At 42.3% G+C, this 20,938-nt stretch overlaps 1 protein-coding gene across 1 annotated transcript in view; it reads right to left on the bottom strand.

Annotated features, from left to right (window-relative positions):
* Positions 1–20,938, bottom strand: part of MYO10 (myosin X) — a 239,331-nt gene that overhangs the window by 130,527 nt on the left and 87,866 nt on the right. The window contains exon 3 of the mRNA XM_056520936.1: positions 19,293–19,451. Coding sequence (XP_056376911.1) covers positions 19,293–19,451 — 159 coding nt within the window. The remainder of the gene's footprint in view (positions 1–19,292; positions 19,452–20,938) is intronic.

Genomic DNA, 20,938 nt, shown 5'->3' with positions numbered 1-20,938 from the left:
TAGGGATAGAGAAACAGTCTACTCAGGAGAACTACAAGTCAAACAATTCCCAAGTCTTTATTCTTCCCACACTTGAAAGACTATGAAAGTGATATTCTACCAGCTATATCTACTTAACATGTCTGTCAAGTGCGATATCCCCAGTCTGAATCATTATCACTGTTTTCTATTATATTGGATCTGCAACATCAGTAAAGAAAATGCTTTTATCCATAAATCTTGGCTTTTGAGGTATTTATTCCTGGAGATTTTATACGATTTTATAGCTGCTTTATTTGATTTAGTGGTAAGTGGGGACTGTCAATCGACTTCAGGATGTTTACACTGCAGCCACCGTCAGTCACAAATACTAACTACGGGGGAGATTCATCAAAACCTGTGCAAAGGAAAAGTCAACTTCTTCCTTTATTTTTGAAAAGGCCTCTGAAAAATAAAAGAAGCAATGGGATTGGTTGTTATGGGCAACAGATAAACTACTCCTCAGCACAGATCTTTATGATTCTCCCCCTATAACCCTACTTCTGACATCATGAACCTGACAACCAGCTAGCCAAGTATCCGAATCTGTTTTTCAGTATTTATGCTAGACCCTCCGCCTACCACACTAGACCCTGCACTCATCATAATAACAAGTAATTACTTAATGGGCTATATGTTTTTAACAAGTTCATATTATTTTGGCCCGATATAGAATTTTGGATCAACTTCTGTTTCTTTCCTTTTTTCTGTTATTTTTTTCTTGAAAGCTTAAATGGGCACTGTCACCAACTTTTTTTTTTTTTGATATGTTGTAGTACATATGTACTACAACATATCTCTAATATAGTTTCATAATTTTTTTTTTTTATTATAAAGGTGTAATTTACATTTGAAAACCGGCCACTAGGGGTCTCCCTCCTAGTGGCCGGCTGCAGCCTGGCGTGATGTCACGCCTGAAAAAGGACTGATTTGGGCCTGGCAATCAGTCCTTTTTCATTTAGGCTGCTCTCGCTCCCTGCCTGTCAATCAGACAAGCGGGAGCGAGCGCATTGGCTCCCCGGCCACTGGCTGGGAGGCCACTCCTCCCGCACATCCCCGCCGCCTGCACTTGGTTTGTGATGGAGGGAACGGGGTTTATGCGGGCGGGGAGGGGGGTTGTGATGGAGGGAACGGGGTATGGCGGGGAAGGGGTTTGACGGAGGGAACGGGCTAGCGCCGTAGCGCCGCATGGCACTACCTCATAGTTTATCTACACAGGGTGCCTCCAGCTGTTTCACTACTACAACTCCCAGAATGCCCTGACAGCCAATAGATGTCAGGGCAAGCTGGGAGTTGTAGTGGTGAAACAGCTGGAGGCACCCTGTGTAGATAAACTAAGGGCGGAAGTCCCCCCCCCAGCAGGCATCAGTGACGTGATGCCTGCTGGGGAAGTCTGCCTGGTAGTGAGCACACTACCAGGCAGAAAAAAAGTTATTTTTAATATAGTAAAAATTAAAATTAAAAGCAGGGAGGGGGTTAGGGATAGATTGGCAATAGGCAGGGACAGAAAAAAAAAATAGGATGGTGGGAGCTACCCTTTAACAATATGCATCTTTTTAAGCTTTATCAACTAAATTAAAGAGCATTAACAATGTTACCAATGTCACGGAAAAGGCAAGACTTGACTAAGAAAACACACTTAGATTTATTAGGAAAGCATATGGCATTAAAAAGTAGTTAATAAATGGTTCTGCCAAGGTGATTGTATGGGTAGATGTCAAGCAACATTATTCAGGTATTATTTTTATGAAAGAAAGGGTGAAGAAACACATGTAAGGAGGTTGTTATCAACCATAAAAGCTTTTGTCTATGTGGTACCTCCCAGAGGGGAAAGGCACATGACTGCTATGAGGCCCACAACATATGATTTCTGTGTGCACTGTCACGATGCCGGCTGGCAGGAGGTGGATCCTCTGTGCCAGAGAGGGATTGGCGAGGACCGCGCTAGTGGACCGGTTCTAAGCCACTACAGGTTTTCACCAGAGCCCGCCGCAAAGCGGGATGGTCTTGCTGCGGCGGTAGTGACCAGGTCGTATCCACTAGCAACGGCTCACCTCTCTGACTGCTGAAGATACTGAAGATAGGCGAGGTACAAGGGAGTAGGCAGAAGCAAGGTCGGACGTAGCAGAAGGTCGAGGCAGGCAGCAAGGATCGTAGTCAGGGGCAACGGCAGGAGGTCAGGAACACGGGCTAGGAACAGACAAGGGAACGCTTTCACTAGGCACTAAGGCAACAAGATCCGGCAAGGGAGTGCAGGGGAAGTGAGGTAATATAGGGAAGTACACAGGTGATCACACTAATTGGTAATTGGGAAGATTGGGCCAGGCACCAACATTGGTGCACTGGCCCTTTAAATCGCAGAGACCCGGCGCGCGCGCGCCCTAGGGAGCGGGGCCGCGCGCGCCGGGACAGGACCGACGGAGAGCGAGTCAGGTACGGGGACCGGGGTGCGCATCGCGAGCGGGCGCCACCCGCATCGCGAATCGCATCCCGGCTGGAGGCGGTACCGCAGCGCACCCGGTCAGTGGATCTGACCGGGGCGCTGCAGCAACGAGGATGAGGCGAGCGCTCCGGGGAGGAACGGGGACCCGGAGCGCTCGGCGTAACAGTACCCCCCCCCTTGGGTCTCCCCCTCTTCTTGGGGCCAAAGAACCTGAGGAAAAAAAAGTCAATTTTTCCGTGATGAGGTCCGATGCACATTAGGAGGGGTTCTGTGCGGAAACGCATGAGACAGTCCAATCTTTTATTGTTAATACAATAGATGTAGAGGGGTCTGGCGAGACTGGTCACAGGGACGTAGAACCTGTTAATAAGAGAGGCCAAAAAAAATTTTCCTGCAGATCCGGAATCCAAGGAGACCATAGTAGAGAAGGAGAAGGTAGAGGCAGATATCCGCACAGGCACAGTAAGGCGTGGAGAAGCAGAGTTGACATCAAGAACTGTGTCACCTTTGTGCGGAGTCAGCGTACGTCTTTCCAGGCGGGGAGGACGGGTAGGACAATCCTTCAGGAAGTGTTCGGTACCGGCATAGTACAGGCAAAGATTCTCCATGCGGCGTCGTGTCCTCTCTTGAGGTGTCAAGCGAGACCGGTCAACTTGCATAGCCTCCGCGGCGGGAAGCACAGGAACGGATTGCAGAGGACCAGAGGAGAGAGGAGCCGGGGAGAAAAAACGCTTCGTGCGAACAAAGTCCATATCCAGGCGGAGCTCCAGACGCCATCCGGAAGAACGCATGTCAATGCGAGTGGCAAGATGAATGAGTTCATGTAGGTCAGCAGGAGTCTCTCGTGCGGCCAGAACATCTTTAATGTTGCTGGATAGGCCTTTTTTAAAGGTCGCGCAGAGAACCTCACTATTCCAGGACAACTCGTAAGCAAGAGCACGGAACTGAATGGCGTACTCGCCAACGGAAGAAACACCCTGGGCCAGGTTCAGCAGGGCAATCTCGGCAGAAGAAGCTCGGGCAGGCTCCTCGAAGACACCACGGACCTCAGCGAAGAAGGACTGGACTGTGGCTGTGGCAGAATCATTGCGGTCCCCATCAAATTTGTCCGGCAGGGACAAGCAGGGGTTAAGAACGGCCGGTTGCTGCGGAGGAGTTGCAGGAGCCGGCGGAGGAGATAGTTGTTGCAGCTGTAGCTGTGACTGAAGTTGCTGTATCTGCGGCAGCAGCTGCTGTATCTGTGACTGATGACGCTGTGTCTCGGAGATCAAGTATGCCAGCTGTTGATCTCGTTGGGCGATCTTTACGCCAAATTTGTCCGGCAGGGACAAGCAGGGGTTAGGAACGGCCGGTTGCTGCGGAGGAGTTGCAGGAGCCGGCGGAGGAGATGGTAGTTGCAGCTGTAGCTGTGATTGAAGTTGCTGTATCTGCGGCTGCAGCTGCTGTATCTGTGACTGAAGACGCAGTGCCTCGGAGGTCAAGTATGCCAGCTGTTGATCTCGTTGGGCGATCTTTAGGGCTAGCTGGGCGACCAGTGTAGGATCTTCAGCGGGATCCATGGCCGGATCTACTGTCACGATGCCGGCTGGCAGGAGGTGGATCCTCTGTGCCAGAGAGGGATTGGCGAGGACCGCGCTAGTGGACCGGTTCTAAGCCACTACAGGTTTTCACCAGAGCCCGCCGCAAAGCGGGATGGTCTTGCTGCGGCGGTAGTGACCAGGTCGTATCCACTAGCAACGGCTCACCTCTCTGACTGCTGAAGATACTGAAGATAGGCGAGGTACAAGGGAGTAGGCAGAAGCAAGGTCGGACGTAGCAGAAGGTCGAGGCAGGCAGCAAGGATCGTAGTCAGGGGCAACGGCAGGAGGTCAGGAACACGGGCTAGGAACAGACAAGGGAACGCTTTCACTAGGCACTAAGGCAACAAGATCCGGCAAGGGAGTGCAGGGGAAGTGAGGTAATATAGGGAAGTACACAGGTGATCACACTAATTGGTAATTGGGAAGATTGGGCCAGGCACCAACATTGGTGCACTGGCCCTTTAAATCGCAGAGACCCGGCGCGCGCGCGCCCTAGGGAGCGGGGCCGCGCGCGCCGGGACAGGACCGACGGAGAGCGAGTCAGGTACGGGGACCGGGGTGCTCATCGTGAGCGGGCGCCACCCGCATCGCGAATCGCATCCCGGCTGGAGGCGGTACCGCAGCGCACCCGGTCAGTGGATCTGACCGGGGCGCTGCAGCAACGAGGATGAGGCGAGCGCTCCGGGGAGGAACGGGGACCCGGAGCGCTCGGCGTAACATGCACCCATGACTGAAATCCAATAGAAATGGCCAGTGTTACACAGAAACCCCTTCCTACTTTTACAGATATTTTCAGGCACCTGAATGAAGATGGCAGCCTCTGTGTCCACAACGATTGTCTCATATATATTTACAGCACTGAATATCATCAGGTCTTGCTACCAAAATAAATAAACCTGTTTTGTCATATCCCCTTTTACTGACGGAAACAATTTTTTTCTCCAGGGAAAAGCATTGGGGTCCCCAATATGTTCTCCCCCTAAAAATAGATTGCCTACTCACAAACATAACACGACCATAAGCACCTTGATGTTCATTTATAGTACTGGAATAGAAGTCATTAGAAGAGCAGGTAAATTTAATATTGTATATATAATATGATTAAGGGATACAGGTGACATCTAAAGTATATGTCTAATAATTATTAGTGATGAAAGCGAATGGGAAACAGGCAGTGAAATGCAGGAAACCCAGTCAACTGAATCACATCCTGTGGAACAGGAAGACACGGATTAAGAATCGAGGACTTGTACAAAAAATACATTATACAATCTTCCTCTACTTAGCACTGTGGAAACATTCTCACAGACAGAAGTATTAATACTGTTGAAGAAACAAAATCTGAGAAATTGTGTGTTGTAATTCAGCTCATGATAAATGTCTCCAAGACAGACACAAGTTGTGACCTATAGCAGTTGTACTCCACTTCTGTAACAGATGAGACAAGCCAATACTATAACGTTCCATTGTAACAGATTTGTATACACACAAACACAGAGCCATTACCTCTATAGGACATTACAGGTGCACTGTATGCACCAGTATGTGTGCCTATAAAAATGGCAATGTGCACTGATCTCCCAACAAAGGGCTGTGGCTTAAAGGAGATGTAGCCAACCTTAAAAAAACTAGACTCAACCAGCACCGGTATACAATTAGAAAAAAAAGGATTGACCTTCCGGTATCCAAGCACTTTTTGGATGCAGGCCACTCTGAACGTGATCTAAAATGTATGGTGGTAGACCACATCCCGCCACTCAAGAGAGGTGGGGATAGGGTCACCATCCTACAAAAAAGAGAATTGCGATGGATCTTTGAATTAAACTCACTCAAACCAAATGGTTTAAATGTCGAATTTGTGGTCTCCCCAAAAATGGTTTGATGAGGGATTGCTGCACCATGGGGCATAGCCACTTTATGTTGACGGTGTCCAGGTTGCTATAAATATGTACAAGTGATAACGTATACGAATATCTATTATTTATTATTAATTCTTTCTTTCCTCTTTTTAGATTTTCAAGATTATGTCATGGTGCCACAAGATCACTGAATAGCCAAATATTGCGCCTGGGTCCGCAGTCTTCTATATATGTATTTTTATAAATAATCTTTTTTCTGTAGTATATAAGTGTTTATTTCTTTTTTTGATTGGAGATATTGATGTCAATATAGTGTGGTGCCATGGTTCCATATAAATTCGTAAAAATTCTATTTTCATCTTAACATCATTCACATTAGAGGTACTCCCTCACATCACTTACAGATACCCCAATGAGTGGCATGTGGATGATAGGGAGCCTGGGAACACTGTCTCCCATATAACAATAGTGTCCTGGTAAGAGACTCTATGGACCATAGGGGGAGGGACTTACTCCCAGTGGATCAGGAGTACTGTGGTACAGGGGGTACTTAATTGTATCCTTTGATACACAGCCAGGTACACAAATCAATGGGGAGACTGCTGTGTTCCGGCCCCGTGACTGTACCATTGCAAGTGATAATTGTATGTATGTAGGGGTTTATTGGGAGTTACCTAATGTAACCTAGTTCCTATGTTCACTATATAAGTTAGAACAACTGAACCGGCCATATATTAGTTTGCCAGTATCGGCACTTCTATATTTACCTTTTCTAAAATGGCGCCCGCAGCTTCAAACAACTTACGTACATGCGCAATAGAGTGCCATTGATTGGCTCTATATTACAATACACTCTTGCTGGACTCCTCCTGTTGGAGCCTAGCAACCATGACGCCACACTGCTATTGGTTAATATTCTCCTTACCCGGAAGTCTACATCCGGCAATGTTAGCTGGGGCTCCGGGGTTGCGGACAATGGCGGCGCACACGAGGTCAGTGGCGTGGTTGGCACCATGACAATTAATGTTTTTAACCTTATACACCTGTACACTGTCACTGTTGACACTTATGCTACACTTTTTTATGTCGATCCATAGAAGTGTGTTGGTAGATCGACACATATAATAACGTGCCAAATGCATGTTTAGAGCACTAGGAATATTATGTATAGTTATTATACTATATATGACTGTATATCACGGTTTTTATACTTTGTTTATATTTTGTTTTGATTGTGATGTCACTGATTATGCTAATGTGTGATGATGTCATTAATTGGGGAAGTGTGTATTTAAACCCCTCTGAATCACTTGTATGCACTTGAAAATGGCGGTGAGAGATCGCCGAAACGTTGTTTTCTACATCATGGAATAAATTCACGATTTTTTGGATTATACCATCGTGGTGTGCTGCCTTTATCCATTTTATATCTAGTAAGAACCGGAGCACCGAGGTTCAACAGGCTTGCACCCATTTCACTATTCTGGATGTGCTGCTTTTTATGAATTTCCAACCTTAAAAAAAGAGATATTACTATCACTAAATAGTCTGGGGATCCCTGATTACACAGGATTTTACATTACTTGATATACCTTCCCATTCCTGAGTCAGGAGTCAACTTAATTTTAAAACTGGGAGTGAATATCAGGCGAGGATTGGCATTGTATAATCAGGGGTTGTATATTGTCCATATTTTCCACTTTTTTAAACATTTCAGATATGTATATGATTGGGTAGTGAGCATTTACTCAGCCTTGCAGAACCATGAACTAGATATATATAAGGCGACAAGGGTTTCTTCCAATATCTAGTAATAATCACTATCCAAAGGACAGGGGATAAGATGTCTAATCGCGGGGTCCCCAGAGGCAAGACGAACTCTGTTCCATGCTCGCAGACTGGAGAACATAGCCGCCATGCCCCTTCCATTCATGTTTATGGGAGGAGGCGTGATGGCTATGTACTAGCAGTCACACCCGCTCCCATAGACATGAATGGAGGGGGCATGGCATGATGTCACCAATGCAGAAGCTCCAAGCTACCGTGTAATGTAAGCCACCACTGCCGGCCTGGAAATCACCAAGGTCCCCAGCGGCGGGACCCCCGTGATTGATTAGACATCTTATCCCCTATCTTTTGGATAGGGGATAAGATGTTTAGAGCAGAATACCCCTTTAGAGTATGTTCACACGTCCAGGATCCTGCGCAGATTTGATGCACAGGATTTGTAAGTGCAGATTAGAAGCTGTGCTCAGTCATTTAGTTTACATTGAAATCTGCAGCAGAAAATCATATGAATAAAATCTGTGTACGTGTGAACATACCCTTAAGATGACATTATGAAGAATGCAACAACATTTTTACATTTTGAAGAAAAATTATGTAGCCCAAGAAGAAATAATGGTAATTGTAGAGTCAGAATGAATGACTAATTTGGATATGATCTGTTTGATAGTTTCCCATAATGGTTTGATATGAGGGTATTCCCATAATATATATATATATATATATATATATATACTAAAGTACCCTCCCCAACACAGATTTGTAGTGTTTTAAAAAATGCTATTTAATCTAGACAGAGTGAAGTGCCACCATAAGTAGGCTTTTATAACTGTTTCTTGATGAACGCAGCAATAAGAAATCTTGTATATTAGCCCCCATTTCTAGTAAAATTAAAAATGTTATTCTCTATGCCACTTTTCAATAAGGGCATTGGAGTTAATCTCTTGTTTAGAATTGAGCAGGTTATAATAAAAACGAATTCCTTTCTTGTAGGGAGGATTATACATCATAAACTGTACCAGTTTGGCAGTGTAATCTTAAAAGCACCTCTCTCCTTTAGTAAAAAGTGCCTTATCTGTATGAGCGAGTACCATATTTATCGCTGTATAACACATATTTTTTAGGCTAACATTTTTAGCTTAAATTTTATCTGCGTGTTATACGCCAATAAACTATTTCTGGCCCCACAAAAGCTGCTGCCATTCAATGATTTAAAGTGGCTGCTTTAAATCATGTAACTGCAGTGGCTTCTGCGCGGCCAGAGTCCGGCAACCACCGCCCGATTCCCTCTCCATCCCTCGCTTTTATATTTACATGTCCTGGGGCGTGCTCCTTCAAGCTCCGGCGACGTCCTGTGCTGTTGCTGTGTGCTGACGAGTGACGTCCTCAACGCGACGTCACTTGTCATTGCGCAGTGCACAGTGACACCGCAGGACACCGACGGAGCCTGCAGGAGCGAGCCCCCCTGGACTGGTAAATATGAAAGCCGGGTATGGGGAGCGAATCAGGTGGCGGGACTCTGGCCCTGCAGAAGCCACTGTAGTTACTTGTTTTAAAGCGGCCACTTTAAATCACTGAACCGCAGTGGCTTTTGCGGGGCCAGAGTTTATTGGGGTATACACACACTTACACGAAACCTCATTTTAACAAGGATATTTGGGTAAAAAACTTTTTTACCCAAATTTCCTTGGAAAAATTAGGGTGCATGTTATAGGCCGGTGCGTGGTATACCCCGATAAATACGGTAATTGTTTCGTATATAGGTAAAGTTTATATTTTTATCTAGGTTATAAAGCTTGATCACATTAGTAATACCTTTCTGTTTCCAGGTAAATTAGTTTATATTTAGGATGTTATTGTTTGCAACATGTAATTGTTTGTTGATTTCCAAATATTGCCAGAGATTTGTACAGATTTCTAATAGGCTATGTAATATTGTGTTGTATTGCTAAAAGTCTGTTTTTCAACTTAGAAGAGTTGGTGATGTTTCGCTTGCTTTAAAAAAAATCTGCAGTTTTCACTGTGACCAATAAGCCTTAAACTAAACAGAGATTTCCTGGTTTGTACAGTAGTGTCCTCCTTATCATCACAGACAGGATTACAGGGAAAAGTGACACCAGTGTATATATATATATAACAGAGATACACACAATACCTGCCTCTCCCCCTACCTGTGAATGATCTCTGCAAAGGTCACAGAGCACACCCATAGACCTTTCCTATTCATGTCAATGGGTTAGCTCAGGCTTGCTGTAAAGCACATCTCTAAATGCTGTGCAGAAAGTTCAGGCAAAATGGCTGCCTCCATAATAATTACAATCATAAAATAGAAACAGATTAGAAAAAATAAAATATCTCAGTATCTGGCTTTAATCAGTAAAGAAAATCTAGGTGATACTTTTACTTTTGGTTTCTTAATGCAGTAATAAATTGGGCATCAATAAAAAAGAGCAATACTTGATGTTTTTTTTTTTAGATACAAGTTCAATTATCTAGTGCTAATGCACCTGAATAACTAGACAGTAATATTCACCATATATAGGAACAATTACTTGTAATATAAAGGTTTCCCTCTATTACATTTATTGCATGCTGGCTGTTTAGATTTTGATTCTGAATCCAGTAAAACATAGCTGCGGTCCATACATGTGTAATCTCTGGATTTAGATCAGTTGACATGAATACACCCAAGGTGTGGCAAGTAACCACAATGCTAAACACAGGGTGAAAGAATTTAATTGGTAGTTATTTGGACTTTGAGAAGCCAGTTTAAAGCCAAATATGAAGAGAGAAACCCTTCAGCTAAAGCATGATAATTGGAAACATGGCTTCTCTAGCTGACTTTTGTATAATTGTCAGATGTGAAGAAATTATAAGAAATGCTGTTAAAAGATTCTGTTTTTTTGGCACCGCTTTGCATTAAACATTTATAAAATCCTTATAATAGTATTGGAAAGTCCAATGTGTACAGGGAAATGCTACTTCTCTTTAATTCTACTTTTCTGAATTCCATGTGAATTCCGTTCGAATTCCGCTTGAGAACGATGTTGGGCAGAATTTTTTTGTCTTCTGCACGCTCTGCTTTACTATTGGATTCTGCTCGCGGATTCAGCTTGAAGAATAAACATGTTCTTTCTTCAAGGAATTCAGTGTTGGAATTCCGCATGCGGAATTTCCGCAGTGTGAACAGGACAGCGGAAAAAACATTAAAGTCAATGGGCAGAGGAGATGTGCATTGATTTGGAGAGTAGAATTCGAAAGGAATTACTTGAGTAAATTCCTCTTGAATTACTCAGTGTGAACGGGCCCTTATAGAGTGTGATGTTTCCAACTAGAACTGAATCCATGACCCTAAAGTGAACGGAGCCTTATATTTTGCTTATTGAACACTGTGTTTGGTTGCAGCGAGTACAGTAATATAATATGGAGATCGGGTTTGTGCCTACGGATGTGCAACGGTTGCCCGCCGCACTCACACACTTGTGCCAGATCAGTGACTGGAGAGAGCTGTAAGTCGATTATTCATGTTTCCCTTAATCAATATGGCGCCTCAGACTCCGATTCACAGGTACGCATGCGCGGACATAGCATCTTGCTTCCTAGCAATGTATCACATGATACATCATATGTAAGAGGCTAACGTAACGTCATATCCAGTTTGCCGAGTGCAACCCGGAAAAGACAAGTGACGGCGTCCTCGTGCATCTGTACAATAACATTACAGGCATAGTGAGGGTATGTGCCCCGCCCATCTCATTAATATGATATCACAAGCACATGAACACTTTATGGTTTTATGCAATTAATATTATTATTATTTATTATATATGCACATTAAAGGGGTAAAAATATTTTTTTAATAAACTGGTGCCAGAAAGTTAAACAGATCTGTAAATTACTTCTATTTAAAAATCTTAACCCTTCCATTACATATCAGCTGCTGTATGTTCCAAAGGAAGTTCTTTTCTTTTCGAATTTCCTTTATGTCTGACCACAGTATTATGCACAATCAAGTTTTTATAATGTTTTTGCACTAATGATATCATTAATTGATGGGTCCTGCATGACCATAAATATCCACTGGTTTTGCTGTTTGATAATGGCTTGGTGAGCAAGCTGAAATGTTGCACATGGTGTTGTCTGAATAAAGACCACCATAAGTTTCACAATCCTGGAGTGCTGCTGCGACTGGAATCCAGGGTCAGCAAGTAGCCTGCACCCCTGCATCCACACACCATAGGTGTGCTGCTGGGACCTTAGCTTCTATTTACAGTCCCGCAGCACAATTTAGAAGCATTGAGGGGAATGCTTTCTTGTATATATTTCTCTATAAAATGCATTGTTACAGATGTAAGTAAAAAATAAATTATTCTTACCCATACAAACAAATAGGCCTAGCTGGCATATTTTACTATACTGGAATGCATTCATAAAAATCACTGAGCATAAAACAAATCTTTAATTATTACTAAATTCTTCGACAATTAGGTTTTACATGCTTTTTGTTTAATGCTTTAGGACCACATTTGATACTCTATGCAGCTGGAGGCAACTTTAAGACACAATTACGAAATCTGCAGCTCCATAGATAGAAGTCCTCTATTAAAGCTGGCTTTTATTTCATATCAGGACTTTGGTTTCCTGTTCATAAAGCTGTGCATTCCATGCATATTCTATAGAGTGTGGGAAGGCAGAGCTGTAAATTACACCATCCCCTCCAATGCTGAAGAATAGCAGACTATGGTCACTTCAAAGCCAATAAAGATAGCCTGATATACATCTTAAGTCTTGTTCCTCAAATTAAGAACGCCTAATATCAAGATAACGTAAAATAGTGGGAGACAATGATGGCAAGTATTTCAGAACAATAAAGGGGTACTCTGGTGGAAGAAAAAACATTTTTAATCAACTGGTGCCAGAACGTTAAACAGATTTGAAAATTACTTCTATTTAAAAATCTTTATCCTTCCAGTACTTATTAGCTGCTTTATACTGCAGAGAAAGTTTCTTTCTGGATTTCTTTTTTTTTTCTCTGCTGACACCACTGTCCATTTTAGGAACTGTCCAGATTAGAAGCAAATCCCCATAGCAAACCTATTCTGCTCTGGACAGTTCCTGACATGGACAGAGGTGTCAGCAGAGAGCAACGTGGACAGACAAAAAAAGAAATCCAAAAAGAAAAGAACTTCCTCTGTGGTATAAAGCAGCTAATAAGTACTGGAAGGATAAAGAGTTTTAAATAGAAGTACGTTTCTGGCACCAGTTGATTAAAAACAAATTTTTTTCCCCTGGAGTACACCTCTTAAGCATATATCTACATTAAAGGAGTACTCTAGTGCAGAGTATTCCTGCTCCGTCCTGCCCGGGCTGCAAAATAAATGAAAATTAACCATCACTCACCTCCCTGGGTTCCCGCGGAGCGTCACTACAGCTGATCGGTACTCCTGTCCATTTCCTTCATACTTCCGGGTGTAAGGAAGCGTCACATGGCGCTCAGCCTATCGCCGGCCGAGGCTGAACATTGCGGCGACCGGCGATAGGCTGAGCGCCATGTGACGCTTCGTTACACCCGGAAGTATGAAGGAGATGGACTGGAGGACTGATCAGCTGTAGTGACGCTCCGCGGGAACCCAAGGAGGTGAGTGATGGTTCATTTTCATTTATTTTGCAGCCCGGGCAGGACGGAGAAGGAATACTCTGCACTAGAGTACTCCTTTAAATATATATATTTTTTTACACATGTAATACCATTGGGGGGGGGGAGTAGGGGGTGCTTAAACTTAGACTCCTAAAATTAATGGGCTGGGGACTTTGTAAAATGGTTGAGATTCTTCAATACTATTCTAAGGACTCCAACAATGGAAATCTCAATAGAAAATGTGTGTTAGTGGTACTTTGCAAAAATAGAGTCATGTCACTGGTGTGGTAGAACGTAAAATTACAGTGCACCACCCCCTATCTCTAATGGTTCCTACAATTATAGTTTCCTACTAAAATCCAATAAACCTATTTGAATAGGTTTGGAGTTGGAAAAAAAAAAATTAGAACACTTTCTCCTTAAAATACTAGGAGAACATTTCTATAATTCTGGTACTGCAAGATGGCAATGGAGTCTGATCAGCCCCAGCTTAGATGGCTGTTTGCTTTACTAGAATGACTTACAGAAAACATAATAAGAAACTCTTCCCAGATGACCCAAATATCTCAGCCATCCTAATAAGATAAGGTTTTAATAACATTATACATCTACCATTACATAAACAACAATGTAATATTCTGTGGTTTGGTTCATTACTCTCATAGTGAGGAAAAACAGATTTGGAGACTTTAGTGTTGATGTTGTAATTATGATCCAACCCATCAAGCAATGGGAAAGGAAATACTGGAGAATTAATTAATGGCAAATCTTTGCAATAACACTACAATGATGAATAGCACTATGGACTTCATGAAGTAAGTTAACAAAGCACTAAGAAATGAAGTATTACACCGATGAAATGCAATGAGAAGTTAGCCAGTCATCATGACAAGTGGGATTTTAGAACACTTTTAATTTCTTGGCTTCTTGTATAGTAAAGTATAGTAAGATTCTGTGTAACCCCTAGTTTTATAATAGAATGAACTAGAATATATTGAGCCATCTAAGCTCCGTATGCTTGACTGTGCAGACTGGTATAATACGGTATTTTTATAAAAACATTAACATGACAGATATGGTACAGGTAGTTAAGGTTTACCATACTTTAGGTGCCTTTACTGTGACCAGTACATCACTGATTTGGCTGATAGAAAGATATACATTTTTTAGGGAAATCTGAGATTCACTGAATGTCATCCCTCAGCATGATGGAATAGTGCATCTATGTGATATGTGACAATAGCTATGATATGTTCCATGCTCTGGAAGTCATATTTACTGTATGGCACTTAGGAAACTTAGTGGTGTGAATAAAGGACCATATCCATAAAAAAAATAATATAATGAATCACTATGGTTTTCTCTGGGAACACACTGATCCTGATAACAAAGGGTGTGCATCACGGATTCACCTCTACAGTCCATTCACAGTCTTTTCCTACACAGTTGTCCTTCTGGCCACCATACTGTTCATTAAAATTCAGCGAGCGATGATCAATTGAACAAAGCATGAAGGGGCTGTAAAGCGACCGTAATACGGAATCGGCACTGCAGATCGAAACACCCTGTGAGATGATTTTAATGGAGTGTGAAATAAAACAATATCTATGCATATTACTGTATATACTTGAGTATAAGCCGACCCGAATATAAGCCGAGGCCCCTAATTTCACCCCGAAAACCCAGGAAAAGTTATTGACTCGACTATAAGCCTAGGGTGGGAAATACATAATTCCCCCATGTCATCATCCCCCCCTGTCATCATCCAGACCCCCAACATTAACACCCCCATCATCATCACCCTGTCATCATCGCCATGTCATCATCCCCTCGTCATCATCCCCCCTTTATCATCACCCTGTCATCATCCCCCTCGTCATCATCCCCCCCCTTTATCATCACCCTGTCATCATCCCCCCCCCCCCTTTATCATCACCGCCTGTCAATCCCTTCATCAGTGGTCTTCAACCATCGGCTTTCCGGGCATGCTGGGAGTTGTAGTTTTTAAACATCTGGAGGACCGCAGGTTGAAGACCACTGCGGCCTTCATCATCATCCAGACCCCCCTTTAGTTTTGTACTCACCTCCCCTCTGAGGGAAGGAAGGGTGAGCTGGTCCTTCCTCTATGCTGCAGGGACCGTCCGGTGCGGAGGGCTAGTCGTTCCGGGCTGTCCATCTTCACCGGGAGGCCCTCTTCTCCGCTCCGGGCCGGTCCCGGACTAGTGACGTTGCCTTGACGACCACGCACAGGGACGTCTGTCCCTGCGCATGAACGTCCCTGTGCAACGTCGTCAAGGCAACGTCACTATTCCGGGGATGGCCCGGAGCGGAGAAGAGGGCCTCCCGGTGAAGATGGACAGCCCGGAACGACTAACCCTCCCCACCCGACGGTCCCTGCAGCCTAGATGGCCCGGACCAGCTCACCCTTCCTTCCCACCGAGGGGAGGTGAGTAGAAAACTAAAGGGGGGTCTGGATGATGACGAAGGCTGCAGTGGTCTTCACCCTGCGGACCTCCAAATGTTTTTAAACTACAACTCTGAGCATGCATGGACAGCCGATGGCTGTCCGGGTATGCTGGGAGTTGTAATTTTGCAACATCTGGAGCTCTGCAGGTTGAAGACCACTGAGAAGGGATTGACAGGCAGAGAGTTTACTCGAGTATAAGCCGAGGGGGGGAGTTTTCAGCACGAAAAACCATGCTGAAAAACTCGGCTTATACTCGAGTATATACGGTATGCTACTGTTTGACAGAGATGAGTTAAAAATATCATAAGAAAAATGGATTAACACTTCTGGATTTTGAAGAAATGACTGCAAGAGTAGACACTGTATGAACAAGATATCTAACCAGATGGTTCAGACTTCCTCAGGCCCTGACAGCTAGATTATATGTGCAGTAGGCTACAAAAAAGAAACTATATAAAGCCTACCAAGCTGAAAGCAAGTGCATGTCATGGAGTTATGTGCACCTCTATGTTATGAGAATTGAGATGAAGAAAAATTCTAAATACTGAGTCATTTCTAGGTCAGCATTGTGTTATCTATGGGAATTGTTCTATAGAGATAATACATCATTTGTAGAAGGCTAAGTGATGCTGCTGTGTTAACTTATCAAATAAATAAAACACAAAGTACAAAAAATTAAAAACACCCTGCGTCTGCTCACACAGCTATATCCGAGATAACGGAACCAAAATGAAGGCAAAAGACAAAACATCTTCAAGTAACATTTTCAAGTCAGAAGAATGTTTCACTTTGCATTTTATGTTTTTACAGGCCTTGTTTCTGTATTTCAAAGGGTACTCTCTAATTGTCTAATATTCTGTAAGCAAAAAAAAAAAACACAGTTTTTCAGATTACTGTAGAAATGAATCTTTGCTGTTTACCTCCAGAGAGGTCACAACAATTGTACTGGTCATGTGACCAACCCACGGTTTCATGGCTTGTTGCAGGACAGATCTGATGCTCATCCTGTTGCTGTAATAAGCCATACATCTGAGTGATCATGGCATGACCAGAACAGGTCCTGGAAGTAAGCATAATGGGGGAGATTTATCAAAACCTGTACAGAGGACAGTTGAGTTGCCCATAGCAACCAATCAGATTGATTGCTTCTTTCATTTTTAAAGAGGCCTGTGAAAAATGAAAAAAGCCATCTGATTGGTTCTGAAACAAAAAAAGCCTTTTTATGTTCCACTGAATAGATTGTTTAATTGCCTAAACACAGGGTGGGTTCACACAGTGTTTTTGTTTCGATTTAACGTATACATGTCAGAGATGTGGAAATCCTATCACCCGACGCCCAGGACATGTAGTTCCGGGCGCCCGGCAGGTGAATTTTTCATAGATTTAGCCCTGTATTGGGCAAGCAGGGCCGGATCAACTTCCCCCTTCTTTTTTTTTTATGATGCCGGTGTGAAATGCAGGACAGGATGCAGACTTGCATGGTACGCAAGTCTGCACCTCACACCGGCGCTCACGGTGTATGGATTGGCTGATTTCAGATGCCGGGGGCCGTCGATATTATCCCTTTAGATCACCGCTTTCAAAGTTGACAGCAGTGTCTAAAGGGATCTTTTAACCATCCCTGGTGGTCTAGTGGGGTGGATCGTGACCCCCTCCCCCCCCCCCTCCCGCAGCGTGATCGCGGAGGGGAGATCCCCTGTGGAGGTAGCCAGAGTGCTTACCTCTGCATTCATGGCTGCCCCCATAGATCTGCATTTGATTGAGCCGGACTTGAGCAGGCTCAACCAAATGAACACAGATCAATGGAGTTCAACAGAAATGCATTGATCTGTTTGAGGAATCTAAATGATTCATCCTAAAAAGTTTATTTAAAAAAAAAAAACATTTTAATAAAAGTTTAAAACTAACCCCTTCCATATTAAAAGTTCATATCACCCCCCCCCCCCTTTTCCATATAAAAATATGTAAACATAATAAAAATGAACATATTTGGTATTGGCGCGTGCGTAATTGTCCAAACTATTAATAACATTTTATATCCCGTATGTTAAATGAAGTAAAAAGTGTTCAAAAAGTCCAATCAATACCAAAATGGTACCGATACAAACAGTATATTATGGCCCCAAAAATGAGCCCTCATACAGCCCAGTATACGGGAAAATTAAAATGTTATAGGGGTCAGGAATTTTTTTTTTATTAAAAAGTAAAAAAAAAAAAAATGAATTCATTATTAAAACATGAAGGAAACAAAACAAATTTGATATTGGTGTAATCAGGCCCACCTAAAGAATCGAAATAATATGTAAGTTTGACCACAAGGTGAATGGCGAAAAAAAGAAAAACCCCAAATTAGCATTTTTTTTAAATTTCACCTCACAAACAAATATTTTTTGTTTCAGAGCATAAGTTATGGAAAAATGAAAGGGGTCATTACAAAGCATACACCGTCCCGCAAAAAACAAGCCTCATATGGATCTGTAGATGGAAAAATATGAGTTATGACTATTATAGGACGAGGAGGAAAAAACGAAAGTGCAGAAACTAATAAAGACCTTATTTACAGACTATTTTGTTTTTTTTACATTTCCACACCCCTTCATGTTATGCACTTGTAAAAGTAAAAACGGATGTGCTAACGGATGCTAAAAACTGATGCTGCTGTATGCCATGCAGAAGATTCCATTTCCTATTGCCTTACATTATGAAAAAAAAAAAAAAAGATTGTAACATACGGTATATGTTTTTTATTTTTACACAATAGCATAGTTGACAAGATTTTAGACATACTATTATGGAAACAAAAATGTATAAAACCCTAAGTTTCTATAACTATTATAGCAGAGAATGGAAAACATATATTTTACAATTACAATAAATATGCTATGTCTTTTAAAACCCTTATGTGTCATATTTTTTTAACAAAAAGGTAAAACTTTCAATTTATGTGGTCACTATTCACTGTAATCTTTATTCTAATATTCAGTCTTTAGTTCATCTTTTTCTGAAATGCACATATTGGATGCAGTTCATTTTACAATCAGCAAAATAACAAAGAAAAAAGGATCCTGCCACTCACCGCATAACTTGTTATTCAGCACATAGAGACCGTCATGGAGGTCCGGGGATGAACGGGAGGCTCAGAGCTACAACCGGTAGTTTCGTGCAGATGCGGTGAGTTGCAGGATCCTCTTTTCTTTGTTATTGTGCATTTTTGTCTTTCTTGGACTTTATTTCCGTGCACCGCCGCAAGTTACAGCTTATTATATATATATTGTTTTTATGGGACTCTCACTGCACTACTTGCCTTTTGATTGGATTGCAATTAGGGTATTCTGTTAGGTGTCTCCATATATTTTTTTATCTTATTTATTGTATCATTTTACAATCAGACTGAAGAAAAGTCTAAACTTCCACATACGGATGATACTTAGAGAACACACTGATAATGATCTTTAGTAAATACAGCTATTAAATGCCCAAGAAGGGTAAAAAAAGCACTTACATATATTTTGTCCTCCTGGTACCGCCGATAGAGATTGTACATAATCGATCCTTCATGGAGATCACAGAGGGCTGCCATATCTTCTACACTATTTGTGCTAGTTGGATGCATAGTAGTAACCTTCTGTCGAGTAAGTGTGCTTTGTTTGTATGTGAATACCTAAAAGAAAAGAAGAAAAAAACATTAAAAAGATGAATATTTTTCAGTGTTTCCAAAATTTCAAACCGCACCATTATGTAAATCCAGAATTTGTATAATGAAGTGCAAAGATTTATTGCTAATGTCTGGGAATTTCTTTGCTGTCTAAGCAGCTAGGAAACATACATTTATAATAAAGTGTTCTTCTCATGTGCCAGTCATTTTTTGCATATTCTGCTGTTTATTTCAACAGTTGCCCAATAAAATGAATAAGGGTTTGGCATACAGCTGATATTAAACAAGGTAGAACATGCATACTACCTTTCACGAGGGAACAGAACAAATCTTGGATCACTTTTAACTTAACACACAAAGATCAACCATATTATTAAAACTATTAACAGATGAAGAGAATAACATAGAGGGTGGGATATATCAGGTGACAAGTAAAATGTCAGGTATTGAAGATGATATGTCAGAAGCAGAAAAATGGGCAAGAGCAAGGATCTGTATCAGGGTATGTTCAAAACTGTATCAGATGCTCTGTTTGGGGCCTATGTGGCAGAATACATTTAAATAACAGACCCCAAAATGCTGCATTCTGTATTTTTGTGTTCAGTTATTTTCCAGAAAAAGGGCAGACACTAGAGGAAAACCCGGCAGACTCCATTAAAGTTAATGGGGTATTTCAGGCTCCACGGATGTCTCCATTAGTGGCTGGCCCTGTATAAAATCTGTGACAGAGGCCCTAAATGGAGCCTCCGGTGCATATGTGAACCAGGCCTGACCCTAACAAGGGCCAAATTGTAATGGTTAGATGAATGGGTCAGAACATCTTCAAAACACCAGGTCCTGTGGGTGTTCTCATTATAATTAGGTTATTTCCTACTTTAAAACTGGTGGACTGGGTTTATTGACATATGGGAAACAAATACCCCATAGTGCCCCTGCTTACCCCTGTCAAACTAAAAAAGAACCTAAAGGGGGCAAGTAAGCATCAGACCTGAACCAGAAGCAATAAAAGAAGGTGACCAAATCTTATGAATCATGTTTTCAGTTACATCATGTGGACATCTAGGTGAATATGCATCTCTTAGCTGAGAAGAGATGGCACTACTTTGCACTTTACTAAGAGGGAAACCAGTGTGATTTTCTGTTCTACTAGGAAACCTTGAGTCCTGGTATTCAAGCAGATATTACTTTTACCACCTACAGTACTTAAAAACTGATGTTTACCAAGTACAGACCTTCAAGACAACAGTATTCAATAATAGCATTGGCCTTTTCCAGCAAGGAAAAGTGTCTTATCCCACTGCAGAAAATATTCAGGGTTAGTTTAGGGAAGTTGTTGATTTGGCCTTAAATTCCTCATATCTCAATTTCCTCAATCATCTATGGAATATGTTCTCAAATCCATCGCGGTTTCACACTGCAATTCAGAGGACTATAGGGTCTGCTCTTAATATCTTGATGACAATATCTGATGGCAGCGTGACATAGATCTATAC

Source organism: Hyla sarda, chromosome 5, assembly GCF_029499605.1.
Source record: "Hyla sarda isolate aHylSar1 chromosome 5, aHylSar1.hap1, whole genome shotgun sequence".
NCBI lineage: Eukaryota > Metazoa > Chordata > Amphibia > Anura > Hylidae > Hyla > Hyla sarda.
The sequence above is the reverse complement of the archived record's forward strand: the minus strand, read 5'-3'. Positions and strand labels throughout refer to the sequence as shown.